Source organism: Pongo pygmaeus, chromosome 9 (assembly GCF_028885625.2).
Source record: "Pongo pygmaeus isolate AG05252 chromosome 9, NHGRI_mPonPyg2-v2.0_pri, whole genome shotgun sequence".
Taxonomy (NCBI): domain Eukaryota; kingdom Metazoa; phylum Chordata; class Mammalia; order Primates; family Hominidae; genus Pongo; species Pongo pygmaeus.
The window spans coordinates 39,342,578-39,368,762 of NC_072382.2; the positions used below are offsets into that span (position 1 = coordinate 39,342,578).

General features: G+C 33.7%; 1 protein-coding gene across 3 annotated transcripts in view; it reads left to right on the forward strand.

Moving 5' to 3' along the window:
* KIF18A (kinesin family member 18A) overlaps positions 1 to 26,185 on the forward strand; it is an 86,127-nt gene that overhangs the window by 39,424 nt on the left and 20,518 nt on the right. For all 3 annotated transcript variants that reach the window (XM_054439522.2, XM_063671040.1, XM_054439521.2), the window contains 2 exons: positions 5,844 to 5,965; positions 9,203 to 9,438. In XM_054439522.2, coding sequence (XP_054295497.2) covers positions 5,844 to 5,965; positions 9,203 to 9,438 — 358 coding nt within the window. The remainder of the gene's footprint in view (positions 1 to 5,843; positions 5,966 to 9,202; positions 9,439 to 26,185) is intronic.

The window sequence follows — 26,185 nt, forward strand, 5'->3', positions numbered from 1 at the left end:
TTTTTTTTTTTTTTAACTTGAAGTTCTGGGATACATGTGCAGAATGTGCAGGTTTGTTACATAGGTATAGATGTGCCGTGGTGGTTTGCTGCACCTATCAACTCGTCATCTATGTTTTAAGCCTGGCATGCATTAGGTATTTGTCCTAATGCTCTCCCTCCCGTTGCCCCCTACCCCCGACAGCCTCTGGCATGTGATGTTCCCCTCCCTGTGTCCATGTGTTCTCATTGTTCATCTCCCACTTGTGAGTGAGAATGTGCAGTGTTTAGTTTTCTGTTCCTGTGTTAGTTTGCTGAGAATGATGGCTTCCAGCTTCATCCGTGTCCCTGCAAAGGACATGAACTCATTCTTTTTTATGGCTGCATAGTATTGCATGGTGTATATGTGCAATATACCTTTTCTTTATCCAGTCTGTCATTGATGGGCATTTGGGTTGGTTTCAAGTATTTGCTGTTGTAAATAGCACTGCAATAAACATATGTGTGCATGTGTCTTTATAGTAGAATAATTTATAATCCTTTGAGTATATACCCAGTAATGGGACTGGAGATCTCTTAATAAGAAAGAAGAAGAAAGTAAATATGGGCTAAGCAACTAGGAGCAACTGCTATGAAATAACTAATTTTCACCCAAATACTTAATAGTTTAAAAGAACAACTTCTTTTCAGTCCTTTTCTAAAAGGAAAAATATCTACAGTCTCTACTTTGGTGATGCTCTTCTGAAATTCTATAACTCTGTATCAGCTAATTGATATGGAAACTTCTAAAATCTTTGAATTCCTAGAAAGGCACCAGACAGAAAATACAGGTGAAAGAAAATATAAAATATTTACCAACAAATGCCAGAGATCTTTAAATGTTCAAAAGTACTAATTTTGTATAATTCAAAGATATTAATCAATGCATTATGACTGTGGAATGGATTCTCTGATGGGCTAGCAATGGCTGTAAATGATTATTCTTTTAATATGAAAGCTCAGACATGACTGGAGAGAAAAGACTAGCAGTAGTAGTTAATGATGACAGTTCAAAGTAGTGAAAGGAGCAAGCAGCAGATATCCTGTTTCCTAAAAAGGAAACCGAAGACAGTATTTCCTTATGGTGGATATTTATTGAGCCAACAATTTAATCTGCACCTCAAAATATCTTGATAAAAGCATACCAGTCAGTTAGTTAAGTAGATTAGGACATTAAATATAGTATACAGCACATTCTAGTAATATTTTGCAATAATATAACTTAGTCTGTAAGGCACTTTAAAATACTCCCCACAAAAATAATGTAAACATTGGGAAAAGGATAGACTTTGGAGTTGGAGTGTTTGGTAATTCTGGCATATAGTAGTTGTTTTGAATACCAACTCTAACAATAATTATATGACTTTGGACAGTGCGTTTAACATTAATGTCTTAATTTGTCATCTATAAATGTATTTAAGATATTACGAGCTTAAGTGGAGTGCTACATTCAAAGCCTAGCAACACTTAACAAATAATAATGGATGATAAATAATAGTTTAATACTATTCTAAGCAACAATAGCATAGACATCAATATCCAAGCAAGTTGTACAAAGAAAAGTGTACATAGTTAACAACAGAGTTAACTGCATCATATAATATAATATATAATATAATATAAAATAATATAATATAATATAATATAATTTCTCTTCCGGAACAATGATTCTGACCTTTTTGGGGGTCATAGATGCCTTTGAGAATCTGTTCAAAGCTGTGTAGATTTTCTCCCAGCTAGGAGATTGGGGAGGTCAAATTCATACAATTTTGCATATTTCCTAAGTCATTGGGTTTCCTAAAGCCCTTCCATTGACACAAGATTAAGAATATCTACTTCAGAAGGAAACTATAGCACTTTTTTTTAAACGTTGTGTCCATCTTAAGATGATATAATGACTCAAAAGGAGTAAGCAAAAAAAGACAAGATTCATTAATAAACTATAATATAAGTTGGCTAGGATCAGAGGATATAACTTCTGAAATTCCATATAAAGCCATAGAGGCTCATGATACAATGCAACAGGCTCTATCACAGTGCCTGTAGGAATACTGAAATATGGTTATGTTGTTGATAAAATCGTTTCAAAGAAAACAGCTGGATAACCCTGGCCAAATGAGTGTTTCTCATTTAATACCCAAGAGTTGATTCTCTTGGATTGGTAGCAGGTGTGGAATGTTGACAGTACTTTTCAGTTTATTTCACTTATTATTTAATTGTTTATTTGGAGACTGTGTATCTAAAGCAGTCATATTCTCAAGATTATCATTTTCTAAACTACATAAAACTCTAAGTCTTTTGGTTAGTATTAAACTTTGACCTCATTTAAAAGTAACTACTGAAGTTTCCTTAATTTGTTTATTTACTTATGGCTATGATATTCTCATAGATTATTTACCCGTTATAGTTGGCAAAAATTTTCTCATGAAGAGTCTTGAAACAATTTTTTGTGTCTAGTAAAATATAACATAAAATTTACCATCTTAACCATGTGTACGTATACAGTTCAGTGGCATTAAATATATTCATTAACAATTTTAAATATGTGTGTGTATGTAAGTTTTAAATGATATTGCTAGAGTATTTTCACCTCTCAAGATCCTAACTTAATTTACATTATGCTTGTATTATATGTTTGTCCATGTAATCAGCATTCCAACTACAGAAGTACTAAGAACTTATGAAGTATTAAGCAGGCAAAAAAGTCAATTGTAGAAATTTACTAGTTTGCCTTTTCTATCCCACATTACCGTAAGCTTCCAATTTTAAAAATGGTATGGTATTGTTTCTGATATCATTATTATCGCTATTTTGTGTTTGCTTTTTTGTCTACTTAGTAGTGTTTATGAAGTTAATCAATATTGTCTGGATTTTTAATAAATTAAAACTTTTTCAATATGGTCAAATCTGATTTTTCTAGCAATCTGTCTTCTAGATTTCTCTTATGAAGAACTTTTGTACACCTGAATATGAACCTGGAATTGATTTTTATATCTTTGATTTTTATGCATTTTATCACAAATAACTTGAGCAAATAAAATTAAAACCATTTTCATTGCCATCACCCAAATCTAACCCTCAGTTCTTTTTTGTGCAGATATTTATAGCTGAGAAAATTATCTAGTTATAAGCCATTATTTTTTACATAAGCAAATTGAGACATAACTTTACGATAAAGGGACTTATCCAAGGTCACACAACTCTGGACAAATACCCGGAACTTCTGACTTTCAAATTGGTGCTGTTTTGTCTGTACTCTCCTGCATTATTTACTCTTCAATATTCTGAATCTGTCTACTTCTCTTTATGCCCCTCTGCTGCTATCCTAATTCAGACTCCTATGCCCCATTATTGGACTGCTACGTTTGGTCTTTCTGCTTTCATTCATGTTCTACTGCAATTCATTCTCCGCTGCAACCAAAGCGAGGTTTTAAAACGCAAAACTGATCATGTTGTTCTTCAGTGCCTGCTCCCTAGAATAAATTCTCCATTGTGATTTACCAAGCCTAGCATAGTCTGGCACCTGAATACTTCTCAAGGCTTATATATCACCTTTCATTATACTCTATACTTTAGCCATTACTGGCCTACTTATAGTTCTCAAAATAAGCCATGTTCTTCCAATCAGATTTAGTCATTAGTATGTCAAGAAAGACTGAAATTGTAAACTTGATTTTCCAAAGTTAACAGGCTAGCCAAAGACCCATTATTGACTAATACAATTATACAATCAAGTCTTGTCTCTTTAAAAGAATGACTCAAGAAGATAAAGGAATAAGATTATCAGAGGATGTATAAAGGAGGGATTTTTTTTTCTTTATACTTTAAGTTTTAGGGTACATGAGCACAACGTGCAGGTTTGTTACATAGGTATACATGTGCCATGTTGGTTTGCTGCACCCATCAACTCATCATTTAAATTAGGTATTTCTCCTAATGCTATAAGGAGAGATTTTTTTAAAGGAAAAAAGATGCAATATGTGGCAAACATGTTCACACTATTATGATCATCCAATTTTCTAACTATTAATAGAAAGAACTGAAGAGATCATCTGATCCAGCTCTTAAATTTTAGTCAAGTAAACTGATCTCCATAAAGGGCATATATTTGGCTTAAGGTGACATTTGTTTCAAGGCTAAGCCCATCTCTAAAATCACATGACTCTATCATGTGATCATCCTGCCTCCGTATCATCCTGCCTCCATAAAGATAAATTTTTTTCTAAAACATTTGCTATATTTCTTGAAGTATAATGAATTATATAAACAACTCCTAACTTTAATATATCCAGACAAATACAATGAGTGACATTGTTCTCTGTCATAGTCTCAATAACTTGCATTGGAAGTACTTTTTAAAAAGGAGAAAAATAACTTTGACATTTTAGAAAATTATTGGTCAACTGCAGATTGGAAAGGAGTTTTATTAAATTTGATGTATTAAAATTATTTTATTAAAATTGATTTAATTTTAATATTCTTTAAAAGAATCTGAAGAATACTTTACATTGTTTCCACTCGCTAAAGCTAAGATGGATTATGGGAATTGTCCCTAGGAGGAAGTTTCCAGTTTCCAGGCATAGCTACCCTGCATATGGGGTTCCTGTCTTAGCCATTCAAAATGTCCAAAGAATTTACATTTTTTTCATTGTATTGTCTGAAATTTTTCCAATAAAATTTCTGAGAATGTTACTAGATTATCACCATTTATACTTTGGTGTAATCCCTTCACTGATATTTTCTGTAGATAGGGTTTAGTAGGTTTAAGGAAAGACAAGTAACTTTAGGTGGTAGATTACAGGACACCTGGCCCTAGACAGATGAAGCTTAGGAAAATGGAGCCTACAAAAAAACATTTTCACACTTTTGCCTAGGATGAAGCTCATATCAAGAGTGGGTCTCAAGTCTTGTCTCTTTAAAAGAAGAAAGATTCAAGAAGATAAAGGAGATTATGAGAGGATGTATATAAAGGATATTTTTCTTTTAAAGGAGAACAGATGGAATATTTGGCAAACATGTTCACACTATTAGGATCATTTAATTTTCTAACTGAAAAGGACTGAAGAGATCATCTGATCCAGCTCTTAAATTTTAGTCCAGTAAACTGATCTTCATAAAGGCTGTATATTCAACTTAAGGTAGCATTTGTTTCAAGGCCTTATAAGCCCATCTCTAAAATCACATGACTAATAGGCCAGTGCTCTAACCATATCATCCAACCAAAGGTGATATCAACCATATGATCTTTTGTTTCATGCAAAAACAAATTTTTATTGCACACAACTCAAGACTTTATACACTGGGGCTTTAACACTGAACTAACCTGACTCGGTGCCTGTCCTGATGGTAAACTGTATGTTCTGGTATGAACAGAGAAATTATAAATAAATGAATACATCAGTGAAATTGTTACTCATCAATACAGTCAATGCTATGACAATATTGAGGGGTGGAGATTGTCTATCCAAATACAATGCTCAAGGAAAGCCTTTCTGAGGAAGTGACAGTTAAGCAAAAACTGTTCATATTTATGTATTTTTACAACATTGTGAACAAGTTGGATAGACCAAGAAGCTGTCATTATAGTAAAATTTCTTCTGAATTCCTAACATTCAGTTTCTGAGGAAACATGAAAGCTTATCTTGCTTGTAAATTATAGACCACCTTTTCCAGAACTCTTATTTTTCAAATTGTTTCTAAACATATTATTTAATATCTAAAAAGAATTAAAACTATTGGCAACAATATAAAATAAGTGTTACTAAACTGATTTAATTTTAATATTCTTAGAGTGATCTGAAGTACAGTTTGTATTGTTTGCCCTAGGAACTCAAGAAAGATCTTCATTGTCACCATTTGCACCTCCAGAACAAAGATTTGAAAGCACAAATTAGACATATGATGGATCTAGCTTGTCTTCAGGAACAGCAACACAAGCAGACTGAGGCGTGAGTACATACATTTACCTGTTTTCCAATGTTAACACTATATCTGAAGCACAGAAGTTCAATTTTCCACTGCCAGAAAGTTGAGTTTTATGTGTTACAGGATACATTATTTTTAAGTGTCTCTCTGAACCAGAAAGCATTAAGAGAGTTATTTCCTTCCAACAAACTTTTTACATTGCTTTATAAATTTGAAAGTGTTTTTCTTTAAAAGTATGTTACTTTTACTTAATGTATGCTATGTAATACAAAATTTCATAAGTACCTACACATTGAAAAGAAATCTGCCTTCTACCTCTATCTTGTAGCCATCCATTTCTCCTCTTAGAAGCAATTGCTGTTAACATCACTTGAATTTTTAAGTAGGCAATTGTTAATTATTCATAATTCCAGAATTTTTTGCTGTCATTACAGTGAAGTTGCTAAATATCAGGTGTCCTGATTTTTATGTGATGCTATAACAGACCTTTTATGTTCTCTCTTCTAGCTCAGTAGTAACATCAGTCATTTAGTTTTTAAAACATAATAATAAAAAAAAGTATGGCTTAATCTTTTTTTGTCACATTGGATATGTCAGTCAACTCCTTAGGCATCACTTTGATGTTCCATGCAAATGGGAAATTTATTTCTCTAAGTGTTTTCTGCTACTCTAAGAATCTATTCATGTTCGACTAGTGTGCTGAAATAACTGATAATTATCTTGATTTAGAGGAAATAATATTAGTATAGCATTTTTTAAAAAAGAAAAGTGAAAAACTTCAGGGAGTTATTCTTATGTGGATGGAAGTTCAGACTAATCTCTTTATACTTTTTGTGTCTATTCCTAGACCAGATATTGAATATTCATTTACTAACACTCAAACCACTTACAAGAGCTGAAGTCATCAAGAAACAATAATTTCTTTTAACCATATTACATTTGCTATATCAGACCCTAGATGAATACACCCTCTTAAGATAAACATTTACCTTAAAATGGGGGAAAAAAGACTAACTCAACAATTTAGAAAACTGGTGAACCAGAGGATCACAGAGGCAATGTAGCATAGAAGAAAGAGGATGAGTTTTGGAATCAATCTTGAATTCTAGCTTATATGAGCAATATAACCTTACGCTGATTATTTAGCTTTGCTAAGCTATAGTTTTCTTATATAAAAAAGAGTATAATACAGTTCATATAAAGATTATGAATAGATTATAATACATTTCATATAAAGTTTCTGAAAAGATTAAACATAAAAATAAATAACATGATATAATTCCTGTGTTATAGGTCCCTAGGACTACTTTCAGGTTCAGTGATTCATTAGGAGGACTCACAAGACTCATCATATAGTTGTATTCTTAGCTGTGCTTTATTTCAGCAAGAGGCTACAAAGCAAATTCGGCAAAGGGAAAAGGTACAGGGGGCAAAGTCTGCAGGAACCCTGACACAAAGTTTCAAGAGTCTTCCTCCAGTGGAATCACACAGAATGTGCACAATTACTCCAGCAAAATGTTGTGGCAGCACATGTGAAATGTTGTCTGCTTTGGAAGCTCTTTTGAGTTCCATGCCCCAGGTTTTTATTGGGAGCTGGTTGCATAGGCACTTTCTGCCAGGATGTATCAAAATTCCAGACTTTTCAAAAGGAGAGAAGGTGTTTTAGCATAAACCACATTGTTTGTGCAAACAGTTTAAGCATAGTGAGCCACTCTTGTCATATGAGTTCTGGAAATGCTGGGAACCCTTCTAAAATCCAGATTTTAAGATACCAGCCAGGTATCAACCTTATAACCAAGCCTTTCTTAGCAGTGTCAGACCTACTATGATAACTTTCCTGCACGGTACCTGATTAGTGTAGATGCTAAATAAGTAATTGTTTAATTGACTTTGATTAATAACTTTTTCTTGTACTTGTTACCTATTTTACTTATATGCAGCACTCTCCAGCAACCCCCACCAAAAGGAAAAAGGTCACAATTTCTTGTGCTGCTTTTGAAATATTTAAGACTCGTAGGTTAAAAGGTGGCATTTCTTTGTGTATGAAAATTAATGCCTGATTAGTCTTTTCCCACTACCCTATCCATACTTCTAATGGTTCTCTTCTCCTTGATGTTATGAGTCAACTGGAACATCATCTATTGATGGACTCAGGATTCCAGGACTGAATCATTTCAAGATCATTCGTGTTGTTAGACATCTTCCTTTATAGAAAATTTGGGAACCACTGATTGAGTGTATAAATTTATAACTGTTTAGCTGTGACATTTCTTCAATGAACACTTACACAGAAGTCTGATACACAAAAAAATTACATTCAGTGCTGCTTTAAGTGTTGCTAATAAGGGAGATTTTGAGTTAAAGCTGTGAATCCAGTGCCCTAACAATTATTTATACTCCCCATCCTTATCCACAACTTTTCTTCTTAAAATCTCATCAAGTGCCATTCCAAAAGCCATTTCTTTAGGTCATTTAACTTAAAGGAGAGGTGGGTTTTGTTATTTTGTTATGTGTTGGGGGGTGTGTGTGTGTGTGTTTTAATGTTGTATACCTAAAATATGTCTCATCATTTCACATAGTATATTAATTTTTCATTTCAATTTTATGATAATTAGTAGCAGTAACAACATCTGTGGTTTGGAAATCACATTATGTTTTGCAAAAAGCTTTTATGTATATTTAATTCATTTAGCTAGGGACAGTGGCTCATCCCGGTAATCCCAGCACTTTGGGAGGTGGAGGCAAGAAGATCTCTTGAGGCTAGGTGTTTGAGACCAACCTGGACAACATAGCAAGACCCCATCTCTACCAAAAAATAAAAAAATTAGTCAGTGTAGTGGCACACATCTGTGGTCCCAGCTACTCGGGAGCCTAAGGCGGGAGGATCAAGTGAGCCCAGGAGTTCGAGGCTGCAATGAGATGATCATGCCACTACACTCCAGCCTGGGCCACAGAGTGAGACCCTGTCTCTAAAAACTAAATAAACTAATATACTTAACTTATTTAGTCCTCAAAGCAATCTCCTATTATAAATAGTGGCTATTTATCTGTCCCTCACATTACAGAGGAAAAACTTCAGTTTTTGCCTTGTCCAAGGTAATAGGGAAGCAAGTGAAGACAATCTGAGACTAGAACTCAGTTCATACATGGGAAATTATTTTAATGATATACTAATGCTTTGGGTGTTACATAAAAGAACTAAAATAATGTATTTAAAATGTCATATTTATCTCTCCTTTCTTTTCATCTTCTGTATATAGAGTATTGAATGCTTTACTTCCAGCCCTAAGAAAACAATATTGCACATTAAAAGAAGCTGGCCTGTCAAATGCTGCTTTTGAGTCTGACTTCAAAGAGATCGAACATTTGGTAGAGAGGAAAAAAGTGGTAGTTTGGGCTGACCAAACTGGTGAACAACCACAGCAAAACGATCTACCGGGGATTTCTATTCTTATGACCTTTCCACAACTTGGACCAGTTCAGCCTATTCCTTGTTGTAAGTATAACTTTTGTTTTAAGTAAATAGTAACATTATTTCTAAAGAGAACCTTTGTATATCAAGCTATAGAACAGTTAATTTTAATAGGTTTGGCTATTTTATGAAAATTAATGGGAAAATTAGCTTTATAGTCATTTCAATTAACCAGTATCTTCCAAAGATCTAGAACAAGTATGCATTGATGTTCTATATAACTCTAGCAGTAAAATTCATTTTACCCTCTTTTCTTTTTCTTGGTGACAGGGTCTCACCCTGTTGCCCAGGCTGGAGTCCAGTGGTGCAATCAAAGCTTGCTGCAACCTCCACCTCCTGGGCCCTAGCAATCCTTCCACTTCAGCCCCACAAGTAGCTAGGAATTACAGGCATGCACCACCACTCCTGGGTTTGTTTTTTTTTTCCCCCTGTAGAAACAAAGTATCACTATGTTACCCAGGCTGACTTCAAACTCCTGGGCTCAAGCAGTTGTCTCCCTTGGCCTCCCAGATTGCTGAGATTATAGGCATGAGCCGCTGTGCCTCACTCATTTTATCTATTTTTGATGGAACAATTTTGCTTCCCATACTTCTTTAAAATGTAACCTCTATTAAGGGCAGGAAATTATAATTAATCATATCATATTTTATAATAACAATCTGTTCTTAAGATCAACTAACAGTGTAGAGTTTACTATTTTTCTGTTGACAAATCACTTGATACTTCTCTTTCTCTCATAAAAGTATGTGTGAGACATTTTAATTGCAAAGCTAACATATAATCCTAGTTAAGAAAAAAATTCAGACAATGTAGAAGAACATAAGAAGTAGACTGCCACCTTCAACTCTTCCCAGAACCTCAATTTTATGCCCTATCTCAGAGATTAAATGCTGTTAAATATTTATCTTTGCAGTATGTGTGTAATACAAATGTATTTGTATTACATAAAGCTTTTTGTTAGGTTTCACGTGAATGCTAGCACATTACACCTAGTGGCCTGCAACTTTTTTGTTTAGTTTATTATGTTTATTTGTTTTATTTGTTTGTTATGAACATTTTTAGGGTGCATACATGAAGAATCTACCTCATTTTTTTATTGTTTTTGAGAATCCAGAGAATAGATGTACCAGAATTTAATTAACCTTTTTTCTATTAGTGAACAGTCAGAGAACACATTTGTGCATGCATAGCAAAATCCTAGAAGCTGATTTGCCAGGTTAAAAGACATATCATTTTTTTTAATGGATCATGTTAAACTGCTTTTCATAATTTTTTTCTGTACTTAGTACGCATGAGGGTACCTGTTTCATCTTTACCCAAACCAAAAATAGTAACAACAGCAATAATAATAATGCATAGTCTGTTTTGTTTTGTTCTGTTTTGTTTTGTTTTGTTTTGAGACCAAGTCTCGCTCTATCACCCAGGCTGGAGTGCAGTGGCGCGATCTCTGCTCACTGCGAGCTCCATCTCCTGGGTTCACTCCATTCTCCTGCCTCAGCCTCCAAAGAAGCTGGGACTACAGGTGCCCGCCATCATGCCCGGCTAATTTTTTGCATTTTTAGTAGAGACAGGGTTTCACCATGTTAGCCAGGATGGTCTCAATCTCCTGACCTCGTGATCCATCCACCTCGGCCTCCTGAAGTGCTGGGATTACAGGCGTGAGCCACTGCCCCCAGCTGCATAGTCTTTTAAAATGTGTAACTCTCAGATTATTGATGAGGCCAATTCATCCCCTGTGAGGTATCCTTTGCTCATTCGCACTAGTGGAAATTTTTGTTTATTTGTTGTGGGTTTGAGGGGCTTTTTGTTTGCTTGGTTTTTTGCTTGGCACTTTGTATCTAATAACTCTTTGTTCATTTGGTGCTGCTTTTTTTAATATATATGTTGAGCAATAATTGATCAATTTATTGGACTTTTAACTTTTATATAGTCAAATCTGCCTATATTTTCCATTATGGGGAATTTTCTTGGGATCTGGTGTTTGTTAGCCCCTCACACCCAACTAGAGTCCATTTTTCTTATGTGAGCTAAATCTGTGCTGGGACGTTTGGCTCAAATGTGTCCCAGCACACATTTAGCTCACCTAAGACAAATAGACAAATAGTTGGGAGTGAAGGGCTACTATGTAAGACCTTATTCACAGAGAATAATAGTCTGTTGAAGTCAGATTTTATGTTAAGTGTTGCACCTCTGAATACAATCTGACTTCTGGCTTATTAAAATATTCCCTCAGTCTTTGGCTTTTAATAGTTTTATTATGTTATGCCTAGTTGAGTTTATTTTTACTTCTCTTAAGTGGGTTCCTGACTTTCTGAATTTGTTTCTGCATAATCTTTTGTTTGTTTTGGAAAATTCTTAACCATTATCTCCTCACCTATTGCTTTTGTCACTTTTGCTCTCTCCTCTACTTCTGGGACTCCAATTATATTGCATGGCACTTTCCCATTGTATTGTCTATGCCCTTTACTCTTTTGCCTTTAATGTTTTTTTCTCTCCCTGGATAATTTTGTTTCTCACATTCTTCAGTTTACTTTCTTTTTTCAGCTTTATCAAATCCTTAAATCCTTAAAATTTTTAATTTCAGTTGCTATATTTCAAATTCTGGAATTTCCATTTTATTCTTTTTTATAGTTTCATATCTTTGCAAAAATTGTTATTAAGCACAAAGGGTATAATTACAGTCAGCCATCCATATCCATGGGTTCTGCCTCCATGGATTCAACCAACTGATCAAAAAAAAAAAAAACATGCATGGTTTCATCTGTACTGAACATATAGACTTTTTTTGGTCATTATTCCCTAAACAATGCATCATAACTATTTACATAGTATATATATATATATATATATATATATAGTATTAGGTATTGTAAGTAATGTAGAGATTATTAAAGCATATGGGAGGATTGTATAGGTTGTGTGCACATTTTGTATTATTTTATATATAAAGGATATGAGCATCCATGAATTTTAGTATGGTCATGCAACCTATCCCTCACAGATACTGAGAGACAACTATAATTTAAAGTCTGTGTCTGAGGATTCCAAAGTCTGTAACCACTGGATCTGTTTAGAGTGATTTTCTTGCACGTGGTCTTAATTCCTCATATACATGCAAATTTTTTGTGTGCCAGTCAGGTATTTGCAAAATTATTTGCAGAATATTTTGATGCATCTGATCATGATATTAAATATCTCAGAGAATATTTACAGTTCCTTCTTTCAGATTCCAGGTAGCATTAGCAATTCAGAATCACCTCAGTCCTATTTCAGAGACTGAGGTAATTTGCTACTAAACTGTAGTTTCCTGAGGTCCTGCCTATTTCTGATTTGCCCTCTACAGTATAGCTGTTCAGAGTCCCAACTTAAAGCAAGGAAGATTTACAAAGATCCTAAATTCCAGTTCCAGCACCCTATTCCCACAAAGCTCTTAGCACTGTTGCTATGCTTTTCTGCCAGCTCTTCCAGCATAAGCAAACAACCTCAAGGGGAAATTAGCTGAAATTGCAGAAATTACTTTCCTGAGCCTCCATCTTCCTCCTGATACTCACCTGTAATTTTTCACCATCTTATTAATAATCCAGTGCCTTCAAACAGATGTTTTTTATATTTTGTCCAGACTTTTAGTTGCCTTCAGAAGAAAAGTTGGTCTGAGTTATCTCCATCTTTATTGTTAGCAGAAGTTCCCTATATTATACTTTTACATTAAGAAAATAGGGAAGTTGGATAGATTATCTTAAAACATATATATTGTATATACACATATATATTCTTTTTCTTTTAATAAAGCATTAGACCTGACCTTGTTGTGATCTCTGGAAAGCAAAACTTAAGTTTTTTTCAGATTCTCTCATACCTTTTGGGCATGATTGTTTTTTATAATGTACTCAAGATGTTAGAAAGGAAATAGGATTTTAACACCAAGATTGAGAAATACTGACCACCTGCTATGTGATGCTCATTATTCCTTATATAAAAATCCATATTTCGCATACAGTATAATTGCATAGACTATACTTGTCAACAATAAAACAAAAGAATTTACTTGACTCTTAATTCCTTCTCATAATATTTTTGAAGGAAAGACTTGAAGCCATGTTACATTTTATAATTACGTGTTTTCTCTTGAAAACATATTAGAAGGTGGGTTTTGTTTTTATAATGTTTTGTTTTTGGTTTGTTACTTTACTATTTCATTCAAATGATTTTAGAGATCAACTATTTATTATGTATTTTCCATTTCATGAATTATGTATGTTGTATACATGATGAATAGTGTCAAGGAGGAATAGCAGGAACGGTGTTTATAAGTGAGTTCAAGTGCCTTAGGGACCTTTAAAAGTATTTACTAGATTAACTATATTCTTTTAACTTAAATACACACACATGCAGTGCTTTTAAGAATCTGGGCCAGGGACAGTGGCTTACGCCTGCAATCCCAGTATTTTGGGAGACTGAGGCAGGCCGATCGCTTGAGTCAGGAGTTCAAGAGCAGCCTGAGCAACATGGCGAAACCCTGTCTCTACAAAAAATACAAAACTTGGCAAGGCATAGTGGCCCATGCCTGTAATCCTAGCTACTTGGGAGGCTGAACTGGGAGGATCACTTGAGCTTGGGAAGTTGAGGCTGCAGTGAGCCGAGATTGCACCATTGCACTTCAGCCTAGGCAACAAAGCAAGACTCTGTCTCAAAAAAAAAAAAAAAAAATCTGATGAGATTAACTATAATGAATATAGCCTATACTCTATTGTTGGGCATTTGGGTTGTTTAATAAATTTTCACTATTATTGCAAATAATTTTTTAGTAAGCAAATATGTATATTTATCTTTGTGCTCATATCTGATTATCCCTACAATAAATTCTTAGAAGTAAAATTTCTGGCTCAAGATAAATGCACATTATGCAAAATTTGCAATATATATTGCCAAGTAACTCCCCTCCTTCAAGTAATTTAACCCCCATCAAGTAGTATAAATGAATGAGCTTTTTTTTTTTTTAGCCTCACCAGCTTTTGGTGTTAAAATATTTTTAATTTCTGCTTTTAGTAAATCAATTACAAACATGTATATAAGCACAAAGAATACTATTAGTACCATGTGCCCAACACCTAACTTTAAAACTTATCAGCTCATGTCTAGTCTTGAAAACCCATCTGCTTTCCTCCATCCCAGCTCTTACACTAGATTATTTTAAAGTAGATCTCGGAGAACACATGGACACAGGAAGGGGAACATCACACACCGGGGCCTGTTGTGGGGTGAGGGAAGCGGGAAGGGATAGCATTAGGAGATATACCTAATGTTAAATGACGAGTTACTGGGTGCAGCACACCAACATGGCACATGTATACATATGTAACTAACCTGCACGTTGTGCACATGTACCCTAAAATTTAAAGTATAATTAAAAAATAAATAAATAAATAATAAATAAAATAAAAATAAGATTAGGATTCATTTAGTTGTAGCTTGCAGGCCAAAGCTGATTCACTATCTGTTTTTTATGTCCCATGTGCCAAGATTTTTTTTTTCACGTTTGTATATGACTGGAAAAAATTAGAAAGAAAAATATTTTGTGACACCTGATAATTATAAAACATTCAGATTTCAGTATTAATAAATAAAGTTTTATTTCAAAAAACAAAACAAAAAAAATGTAGATCTCAGACAGCACATCATTTCTTCCATTTACATCAAGTGTGTATAAAAGAAAAATGTCATCAAATATCTAATACGTCCAAATTTCCCCCATTGTCTCATAAATTATTTGTTTCTATGATTTGTTTAAATTAAGATACAAACAAGGTTCATGCCTATGCAGTCTTTTTTAATCTTGGACACTCTCTCCCACTTTTGTCTTTGCTAATTTTTAGGTTGGTGCAGAAGTAATTGTGGTTTTCATCATTGAAAGTAACAGCAATGCTTGTTGATACTTTGCCAATAGTCATAAATACTATCTTTTTTCCATATTCATTACTAATATAGTTGAGTGTGTTTTTTTTAATCGAAGAGTCTTTTTTCTGTGAATTGCCCAGCCATCCTTTGAACATTTTTCTGATATAGTCATCTTTAGTAACAATCGTTACTTTTTTACAAGATCTTAAGTGTAGGGTTTTTTTTAATTCATTCAACAGTGTTTAACTTATAGCAGTATTTCAGGCACTTGTCTGATGATAGGGATCAAAGTATGAAACAAACTCCACCACCCTCAAGGAGCTCACTTCTAGTAGAGAAAGACAATAATATAGTAAATAAATTAAACAGAATGCTAGGAGGTACTACATGCTATAAGAAGGAAATAAAGGGAGTTCAGGAGTGTGGCCAGGGAGGAGAGAGAGTGCTGTTTTCAATAGCATAGTCAGGGAGGATCTCACTGATAAAACTTGAAGGACTTCACAGGACTAGCTATATGAATATCTGGGAGAAGAAACTTTTTTAGGTAGAGGGACACAGTCACAGTGCACAATCTCTAACATAGGAATTTGCCTGACATATTCAAAGGCTGGTGAGGATATATAACTGGTACAAAGAAAAAGAAAATGAAAGTAGTGAGGAGATCAGAGAGATAAAGGGAAGGAAGGCAGATCACATAGGGCCTTGTAGGTTACTATCAGGACTTAGTCTTTGACTCTGAATAAAACAAGGAGCCATGACATGGTCTGAGCAGAAATGTAACATATCTGAATTGTGCTCTTAAAAGATCTCTCTGACTGCTGTGGTGAGAATAGATTATACTATGGTAAGGGCTGAAACATGAGGAGGCTACTAGAATAACCCAAGCAAAAGATGGAGGTTATTCAGACCAGGATAATAGCAATGGAGCTGGTGAGAAGTGGTCAGATTCTAAAATGTTTTGAAGGTAGAGCCAGCAAGATTTCCAAGAAAATTAGATTTGGAATAGGAGAGAAAGAAATGCTTAAGATTGAATCTAAAATTTTGGAACTAAGCATCTAAAAGAATTGAGTCACCTTTAGAGAGATAAGGAAGACTTCAGATGGAGCAGGTATACAGGGTGGAGGTTGTAGAAAATTAGGAGTTCAGTTCTAGGCATGTTAAATTTGTCTAAGATACATCCAAGTGGAGACATCATGTAGGCAGTTAAGAATCTGAAGTTCAGGAGAGAAGTCTAAGCTAAAATATAAATTTGAGAGTTGTTAACATTTAGATGATATTTAAAGCCATAGGACAGGATGAAATCACTAAGGGATATTAACTTTTTCCTGTAATATACATAGTATAACTGTACCCTTCAAGATTTACCACTTATTCTTGCTTTTGTTTGAGGTTTCCTTTTTAATGCTGAAAGTTAAAACATTTATGTAGTAAAATAGCTTTTTTCTCTCTCAGTGCCTTCAGGATCTTTCCTCAAAAGGCCTTTCCATTCATAAGTTTTTAAATTTTCATTTCCACTTTCTCTTAATTTAGGTTGGTGTTAAATGATAGGCAAGAATCTAAATTTATTTTTTCCAAGGAGACTTATATAGATATATTGGCAATACATCCTTAACAGCAACTGTGTTTTTTGTACAGTAAGTAGTCATATATAATTCTGTTTACTCAATTTCTACTCTATTGTTTCACCTGTTTGTCTGTCTTAGGGCCAGTAGCTATTATTTTAATACGTGATACTTTATAGTTTTTTTATATAGTATGCTAGCCCTTCTTCATTATTCTTTGTCTGAAAACTATTCTTTGCTTTGTCTAGGAAATGAATATCAGAATAATTTCCAGTTGCAAGGAAATGAAATTTTTTTAATTCATAAATTGACTTCACATATTTCCAATATCAAATCTTCTTACTCTAGAATAGTTTGTCTCCCTGTATTCATATCTTTTTGTATGTTCCTCCGCAAAGTTTCAGAGTTTTCTTCGTGTTTTATAAATTTGACTGAATAGATCCCTAGATACAATATTTTGTATTTTTGTGACATAGACTACTTTTTACTTTTCTTAAATTAATAAGCCTAAATTCTTATTTAGTAAGAAACTAATTTTGTAAATTTTATGAATTTTAATTATTTTCTAATAACTAGACTTGATTTTTGAATAGATATTTATTTGACTTGAAATCTTTACCTCCAAACTACAAGTGTATTGACTAAGAGTAAAATATGTACATATTTTGGGGTCTGGAAAACAGATAGCACACTCACTGAGTGTAGTGCAAGACGGGGGTGCTGACAGCAAGATTTATTTATGGAACTGATAAAATTCTGACATTAAATGAAAAGTCAAGATTTCCTCATTATCCATCTGGAAACTCACATTTGGTAATACTTCTGTCTGTAACTTTTCCTTTTTTAAAATTTTGCACCCAATGTCAGTGATTTTATCTTAAAGTACAATAAAAGATACTAGGAGAACCAGTCTCTTATGTAGTACCAATATTCTGATTGAATATAGAGTTCACACATAAGCTTAAGTTTCCCCTAAAATTACTTGAATACAAGGAAGTTTCATTTGAAAGATAGGAAATCTCTATACTAATTTCTCATATAACAAATATAAAGCAGCAAAATGTTAATAAACCAAATCTTCCATATTTTTTGCATTTGGCAACAAAATTTAATCATGAAACAATGGAAATCATGCTTATAGCCCTAAATACATTTTGTTTGACTTATCGTCCCCATGTGCATAAGACAGTATTTAGTTATTCATCTATAGCTGCAAATATTACTGTGAATTAAAAGGTTCTTTGTATTGTCCCTTCTTTTCCGTCTTTGGTAAGTATAAATACTGAGAAAATGAGACTGAGAGAGAAACATGATATCTGCTATTTCCCACAGAAAAATATCAAAAGGTTATAGGTTGATTTATTATTCAAAGTGCTGGATTAATTTAAAGGAATATAGTAGTTCCCTATGTATTAGGACAATAGTTCCCTATGTATTACGGAACTATTATACATCCCTAACCATGAGAGTGTCTCATAAGTGTATTATAAAATGTTTATTAGTTTGGTTAATTTAGTGGTACCTTATCTTATATTAGTTTGGTTAATTTAATGGTACTTTATCTTATAAGTTTACATACCTTATAAATAGTTAAAATTCATTTACCTGTATCATTTGCAACTATGAATTCCATGAGTCATAAGGCTGTTAAAAAGAATCCAGATTTATGATGAGTACACTAATTGTATCAATCATTTGTAGCCTAGAAGTGTTTATTGAAATGTATACATTAATATTTGATTTCACTTTAGAACTTTGCCAACTAATTTTGATTTAGCACAGTTTCCCAGAATTTCTCCTCACGTACGTATTAACAGGAGTGCTTGCTTGCAAAGGAAGAATCCTTGCCATCGTTTTGTACCAAACCTCAATTAGATCTAATCCCATTCATCAATGTCTCCCTGTCATGAACCCTACTTTGCAGCCTATGACTCATGTTTGCTAAATACTGCATTCTTCCTTTACAATAACATACAGCTCTGTAAATCTCTTAACGTTTACAGTCTTAAACTTTTGATAAATTAGTTCCTCTGGGTAAAATCATTCAGAACACATAATATGGCACGTCAAAAGATGACCCCAAAAGCCCTGCCCATTTATAAGACAGGGATTTTAAACCCATTAGTGATAAATTATCTAATCTCTCTATTTTATGTGAAGGAACCATCTGTGAAATATTTCCAAAAGCTGAAAAATAAATATAAAGCCCCACTACTTGAGAAACCACATGAATTGCCATTTAGTAATTGTGTTTTAGAGATTTATTTAAAACAAAGAGAGAAAAAGATGTTTCTCAATTTATTTTAAAATATTTTTAGAAAATTTGGCATAAGAAATGAATAATATAGTGACATCTAAACTAGTTTTAATTTCTCTTGTCTTTTTCCACTGTAGTCTACACTTCACACTGCCAACAAAGTGATCTTCCTAATAAAGTGTAGACCTCTCAGAAGAGTCTTCAGAGGCTTTCCAAGTCCAGTGTCAAGCTATAGGCATACTTTTGTCCAGCACCTGGTATCCCAACCTTCTGTTAACATGATTTCTGTTTCTGGCCTCTGCAATTTCCAGGCTTTTCCATCAATTTCAAATGCTTGTTTTCTCTGCCTCCATGCCACTTCTTGGCCTACATCTTTCTCCACAGTGAGAGTACAATTCAGATACTTCCTTCTTTATTAAATCTTCCTTTTAATGGATCATCTTTCCTTTGCCTGCATATATTCATTTGTATTCCCATGGCTTTTAAGTTTTTCACTCCTTTCACTAGTGTTTTAACCTTGTTACTATCTTAGCAATAAATATTTATTTATTTTAATTTGGAAAAAAGTGAAGCCAAAAGAAACAAGATATACTTTATTAACTTATATTAGTATTTAGTTTTAATAGCCTACTGGACTTTTTTTCTAAGCATACATTTGTGGTTTGCTTTTTTAAAACGAAAACAATGGAAACTATTTTATATATATAGTTGATAACCAGCCTCTTTTTCACTGAACTACTTGCTGTAGACACATTTTGCTATCAACAAATATGAATTTAAGTCATTTTTAATAGCTGCATATTATATTTGCCTAATCTCCTGCTAATTAACATTTAGTTTGTTTTCACTTTATTGTTACAAGCAACACCCCACTAAATGTCTGTGCATGTGTATTTATTTTGCAACTTGCCTAATTATTTCCTTAGGCTAAGCCCCTAGAAGAAGAATAGCTTAATCAAACAGTATGTATATTTTAAAGGCATTAGATATGCATTGTCAGATTCCCCATCCCCAGAACTATTATAACTGTAGTCTGCCATTGTAAGTGGGTGATGAAGGTGACGGTGAACATTTTTTCATGTGCTTTTTGTCTGGTTATAGTTCGTTCTGAATTAACTGCCTCTTCCTTTGCCTTATTTTGCTCTTACCTATTTTATTTTGTAAGAATTATTTCTCTCAGAGACAGACCAGCCAACCTATATACACATATATACATATACATACATACACATACACGAGCTCTAAATCCTTTGCCAAATGTGTTACATGTATTTTTTTCTCTCTTATTCATGGTTGGTTTTGATTTTTATGTAACCCAATTTTAAGTTATGAAGATATTCATATTTTATTTGCCTACTTTCTCTTTTCAGTAATAATAGGAGATAGCATTTCATTTTGGGAGTAAGGAAGTAGTATGTTGCCTCCTATTCATATTTTTGAGTCTGTGAAGAAAGTTTTATTTTTTTAAGTCTCCATTATGTTTATTATATATGTTATTACTCTGTATTACTTGCATTACTTTTTACCTGACTTCTACCTGGAAAATAAGAAACATGACTCCAACTCTGGCAACAACAAATATAATTGCTATCATGACTTTGAGCATGTCATTTTCTTGCTGTGAGCAACAAATTATAAAATAATGAAGTTTAAATAAACACTAAAACCATCTAGTACTAAATTCTGGTTGTGTGTATAAGATGATCCCCATTGTAACTTTCCTGGTGGCCAGTAGTTAGGACCACTCTTTTAAAGTGGAGATTCAGTGAAAATAGATATAGATTGCTAAACTATATAATTCCCATGACATAGAAATGTCATAGTTAAAGTAAGTAAGGCCTTATCTTACTTGAGCCTTTTAGTTTTTGCTATTAGGAAACATTTGTGTGTAAGTTTATTCCTTTTTTCTTGTAGTGATGGACTAAAATCAAGCATTTGATTTAAAATTATTTGGATTTGACTTGTCATTGACAACTGTTTTAAGGACATTTCCAACATTTCTTAAAACTATGCTTAGGAAGATAAAAAATTACTGGGGATTTTTTTGTTTTCTATTGGAATATATGCTGGATGATTATATATAACAAACTTGCAATATTTACAATATTTCTTTCTTTCTTTTTTTTTTTTTTTTTTTTTTTTGAGACGAAGTTTTGCTCTTGTTGCCTGGGCTGGACTGCAATGGCATGACCTCGGCTCACTGCAACCTCTGCATCCCTGGTTCAAGTGATTCTCCTCCCTCAGCCTCCCAAGTAGCTGGGATTGTAGGCGCCCACCACCAGACCCGGCTAATTTTTTTGTATTTTTAGTAGAGAAGTTTAAGACCAGGCTGGTCTTAAACTCCTGACCTCCGTTGATCCACCTGTCTCAGCCTCCCAAAGTGCTGGGATTACAGGCATGAGCCACCACACCCAGACAGTATTTACAATATTTCTAAACAGTATGCTATACTGCTGTTTCTTGATTCATTAGTGTTTAGATGTTGTAACTTCTAATCATGAGAGATGAAGAATTAGCTCACTTACAACACCACCACCTTATTTCTTCTCTGGTTTTGCTAATGTATTTTAGCAGGATCAGGTAAGAAGTGACATGTGTATGTTATATAATATATATATAAAGTATGTAATTTCACATTATATTTATACATATGTTAATATGTGTAACATTTAATTTTAGAGCCTACTTAAGGAAATATTTTATAATTAAATAAATAAAATATTATTCAAAACATCTATTGGAAGTAAGAATATACTGACATTTCTTAAAACTAATTTTAGGGAAACAGACATGAAGCATCTCTTTTTTTTTTTCCTTTTTTTCTACTTTTTACTGGAAACGTTTCACAGTCCTCAGCCAAATCTGTGAGATAGACTTCCTGGAGAATTGAAATATTTGAAAGATGCAAATACTGAAGTAGATTGATTGTGCTCATAGGTAGACTTAAGTGGCTTAAAGAGCAATACCACCAATAAATACATTTGTAGATGTTTCTCTTGAGGTATAGGCAGTCAATTTATCAAACTTTTTTCAAGTCTTTTTTATGTACTTCATCAGATTATCCTATGTTTTATTGTCAAAATCAAAATGTCCAATTTATTGCTTTTATTACACTACCATTCATCAATTATATATCTTAAAATCCTACACATTTGAGAGATAGTGAATGGCAGATGACTATCTAAACTTTGTTTACTTTTTTAACCACTTACACTCACCAAATATTTATTTATAATTTTTATAACCACTTAGCAAATGTAATTTAGTTTGTCATGCAAATTAATTATGTTTTCATTATGATTTCACTGTTTTTGTTTTTATTTTTAGCTGTGGTATTATTAATAGCAAATTTAATACTCTATAATACTAATGTTAATATACTTCTGTTGTAATCCATGTTACATTGTTTTAGAATCTGGATTATTAATGATGAAAATATTTGTATTTCTTCTCCATCTAATCCATGATTTCAGTGCATGCATTTACAGTTAATTTTAAAAGTGGTTTTAATACTTAAAAGTCTTTTGAGAGGCTTCTAAAACTTGGCAGTCTCAACAAAATGTTTTTGTCTAACTTCCTTTTTAAGTCTGTCTTTGGACTTACAGTAAACAAACTTTTTGAAGCGGGAATCTCTAGCCATAATGCAGGAACAGATGAATAGAACACTCACCACTTTATCCTGAAACGCACATTTTCAGTTTTTTATAGGATGCCTTAAAGCATCATATAAATATTTTAAAAATGTTTCCTAAACTATTAATGAGTAAGTATTACAAAACTAGGGTTGGACTTATTAAACAAAGCTCTGATTTATAGTTATCTCCAGAAAACTAGTCAATCTAGGGGAACCTACAAATGTCAGTCTTTTTTATTTTTATGTTTCATTTACAAAGAACTTTTTGATTTTCCATTTAGGGGGTATATGGGCCTGGCTACCAGTATTATAGAGAAGTGGGAGAAAAATCAGCATACATTTATTATTAAGAAATTATTTAATGCATCTAGTGTCAGCTGTGCATGTTGGCCCCAGTCTACAGCCTATCCAGAGAGTAAAACTTTATGTCTTTTAATAGGGTAACAAAGGAGCAGTTACCTGGCAATGTAGGTGATGGTAATGGGGTAAGGGAGATCTGGGAATCCAACTTCCTTATACAGACTTCCAAGAATTCTCCTGCTTTAACTCCACCCTGTGCTTTCAGAGACAACCTCATGCCTTCAGTTCCTGAGATCTTCAGAGATTTGAAAGAGCTGATTTTTTATTGGCTTCCTACCCACCACCCCAACATTATTCCCCCTTTTTTTTGTCATTTATTATTTTACAGAGCAGGATTATATTTATTATATAAAATAATCAAACGTATAAAAAGGAAAATAAAATAATTCATTATTTTCCCAGTGAGCTACAAACCTGTGTTAACATTTTGATGAATTGGATTGTATTTCCTTCTCTGTTTTCTATTACTTTTCCCCCCATTTTTGCCCAGGAGGTTTGTGTGCTTTGATTTGTTTTCTTTTTGTTTTTGTTTTGTTTTGTCAAAATTGGGATTATACTGTATACTACCTCATTAATGAACATTTTTTCATATCATCAAATAATCTGTAAAATATAGTTTCAAATATCAGTGTAATTGTGGATGTTCATGTTCATTTGGTTATTTAGTCATTGCCTAAGTGATTTAATTAACTTCTGTGGTAGGGGCTCAGCATTGTGTGGTGGTGAAGAACTTGGCATCTGGATTAGCAAAAAGTCTGAGTTTGTATGCCAGTTCTGTCATTTCTTTACATTTTCTTTTTATAGGTCCAGTGAGTTTTCTGTTTGCTTATTATAATTATGCTTTTTCCTGTAAAATTAAGGGGAAAAAATATAATCCTGTCCACTGATCCAACAGCCCAGGGAATGTAGGGAAGAAACCAGAGCCACAGGTAGTCTCAGCTAGAAATCTGCCCCTTTGCCCAAGAGTATCTCATCCATGTGTGGTATAGCCACCAGTGATGGGAACAAGCCTGGTAACATTGGGTACTTTTTAGTATTTTTTTTCTGCACTGTAACAACTGAGCCAAGACTGAATTTTAGAGCCTCTTAGCGCTACTTTTAGCATTCAGATGTTGCCATTTTACTATATTGCATAGCTGTATCTCACTTATTCTCCCCAACTCCCACCTTACCCCATCATCCCTGGTTCTAATTTAAGGCCCTTTACTGATATCTGCCAGTGTCTTTTACTTAACTCCTTGGGATAGCACTGAAGGGTAAAGGATAGGGACTACTGTAAGTCGTTCTCCTCCATGCCTTCCCTTAGGAGTCTGAGCTATACAATATTCTTCAGAAAGTCCTCTAATGTTCTGGCACTCAGATGATAATGTTTTCCCATTACCAACATTAGGTCAAGTTTACCCTTTTTTTAATGATGTGATCATTTTAAAGGGAATCTGAATGGGAGCTGGGTTGCCTCTAATTCAGGTTATCACTTTGGTTAAAATTGTCTTTTGCAGTTAACCTTCAAATGCCTCCTTGTACTATGGATATTTCTCAAGTGTGCCAACCAAGTACTGTTTCTAGTGAGAAATTCTTCAAGCAGCTAGTGTCTTTCTAAATTCCTTCCCTATCAAAAAGAAAAGATTCTAATATGTATATTCTTTTATCAAAACTCACTCATTACAAGTTTGCATTTTGCATTTTCAAGCTTCTTTAAACATGGATCAAAATGCATTGGCTCCTTTTTAAAGAACTGAATGCTATATTAACAAAATATTATAAGAGGAGCAGTTAGGCCTTGTATCTGAAAACATAGTATGTCTATGCCTGGAACTGTCTATAAACCTGTTTTAATTGTTTGGGAGTGTCTACAGATGAATATGCAGAGAAAGTAGGGTGCCTAACCTAAAAAGAGATGCTGTTTTTAACATCATTCTACCAACTTAAATCTTACCCATTAATTGCCCTTGGTACAACTTCCTAGGAGCTGAACTTCATTTTCAATACTGTCTCTATCTGCTACTTTTGTTCTAGGACCATTTCCTACTTATCCTTACTCCTTTTCTTTCCTTTCCCCTATCTCAGCATAATAACACTCATCATCTCTGAATAAGAAATCACAGCCTCAAACCCCAAAGAGTTTCTGCTGCCTCAAGTCTCTATGAGCATCCAAACTAGAAAGGGAAAAATGCAGATTCCAGGACTCCTACAGTTACATGGATCAGAACTCCTGAATAGAGGACAGGACCCCAAGCTTGATGAGTGGGAGTAGGGGGAAAGGGATGTCAAAAAAAAGAATGCCAAAGTTGAGGGAATGACATGCATAAATGGTTCATGGTTTTATGGAGCATTGTCAATTTCTCTTAATTTACTTATGTAGAATTAATATATACTACTTTCTGTGAACCCTTTATTACAGGCAGCTAATTACATACATAGATATTATAATACCCTTCTCACATCTCTCCATCACTGCTCCTACCACTCTTACCCAAGCTGTCATTTCTTGCTTAAGCTATAGCAATAGCCTTGTTACCGATTTTTCTGTTTTCTCTCTTGACCATTCTTGACACAGCAAGCAAATCAATCTTTTTCCTAAACATCAATCAGATCACATTATATCCATATTTGAAACCCTCCACAGATCTCCCTTTGCACTTGGAATAAATAAAAACCCTTGTCTTGTCCATAAATCCTAACATAAGTTGCCCCTTTTGATCTCTCTAGCCTCTTCTCATTCTGCCTGTCCCTCTAACTCACAGCACTTCAATCAAACTAGCCTCTTTTCCTCGAGCTCAACAAATTCATTGTTGCCGTTGGATCTCTGCACATGCTATTTTTTCTGCCTTTTCCTCCAGATCTTAATAGAACTGCCTCCTTCTTAGCCATTCAAGTCTCAGATCACATATTCCATCCTTAGAATTGTTATTCTAGCCATCATAGAATGATAGTTAAAACATCCTATCTCCCATCACTGTCTATTCCATTTCTCTGTTTTATTGTCTTTACAATTAATTCATCATCCTAATTTATTTTATTTGTTTATTGTCATCTGCCTTCTCCCCTCAAAAATGTAAATTC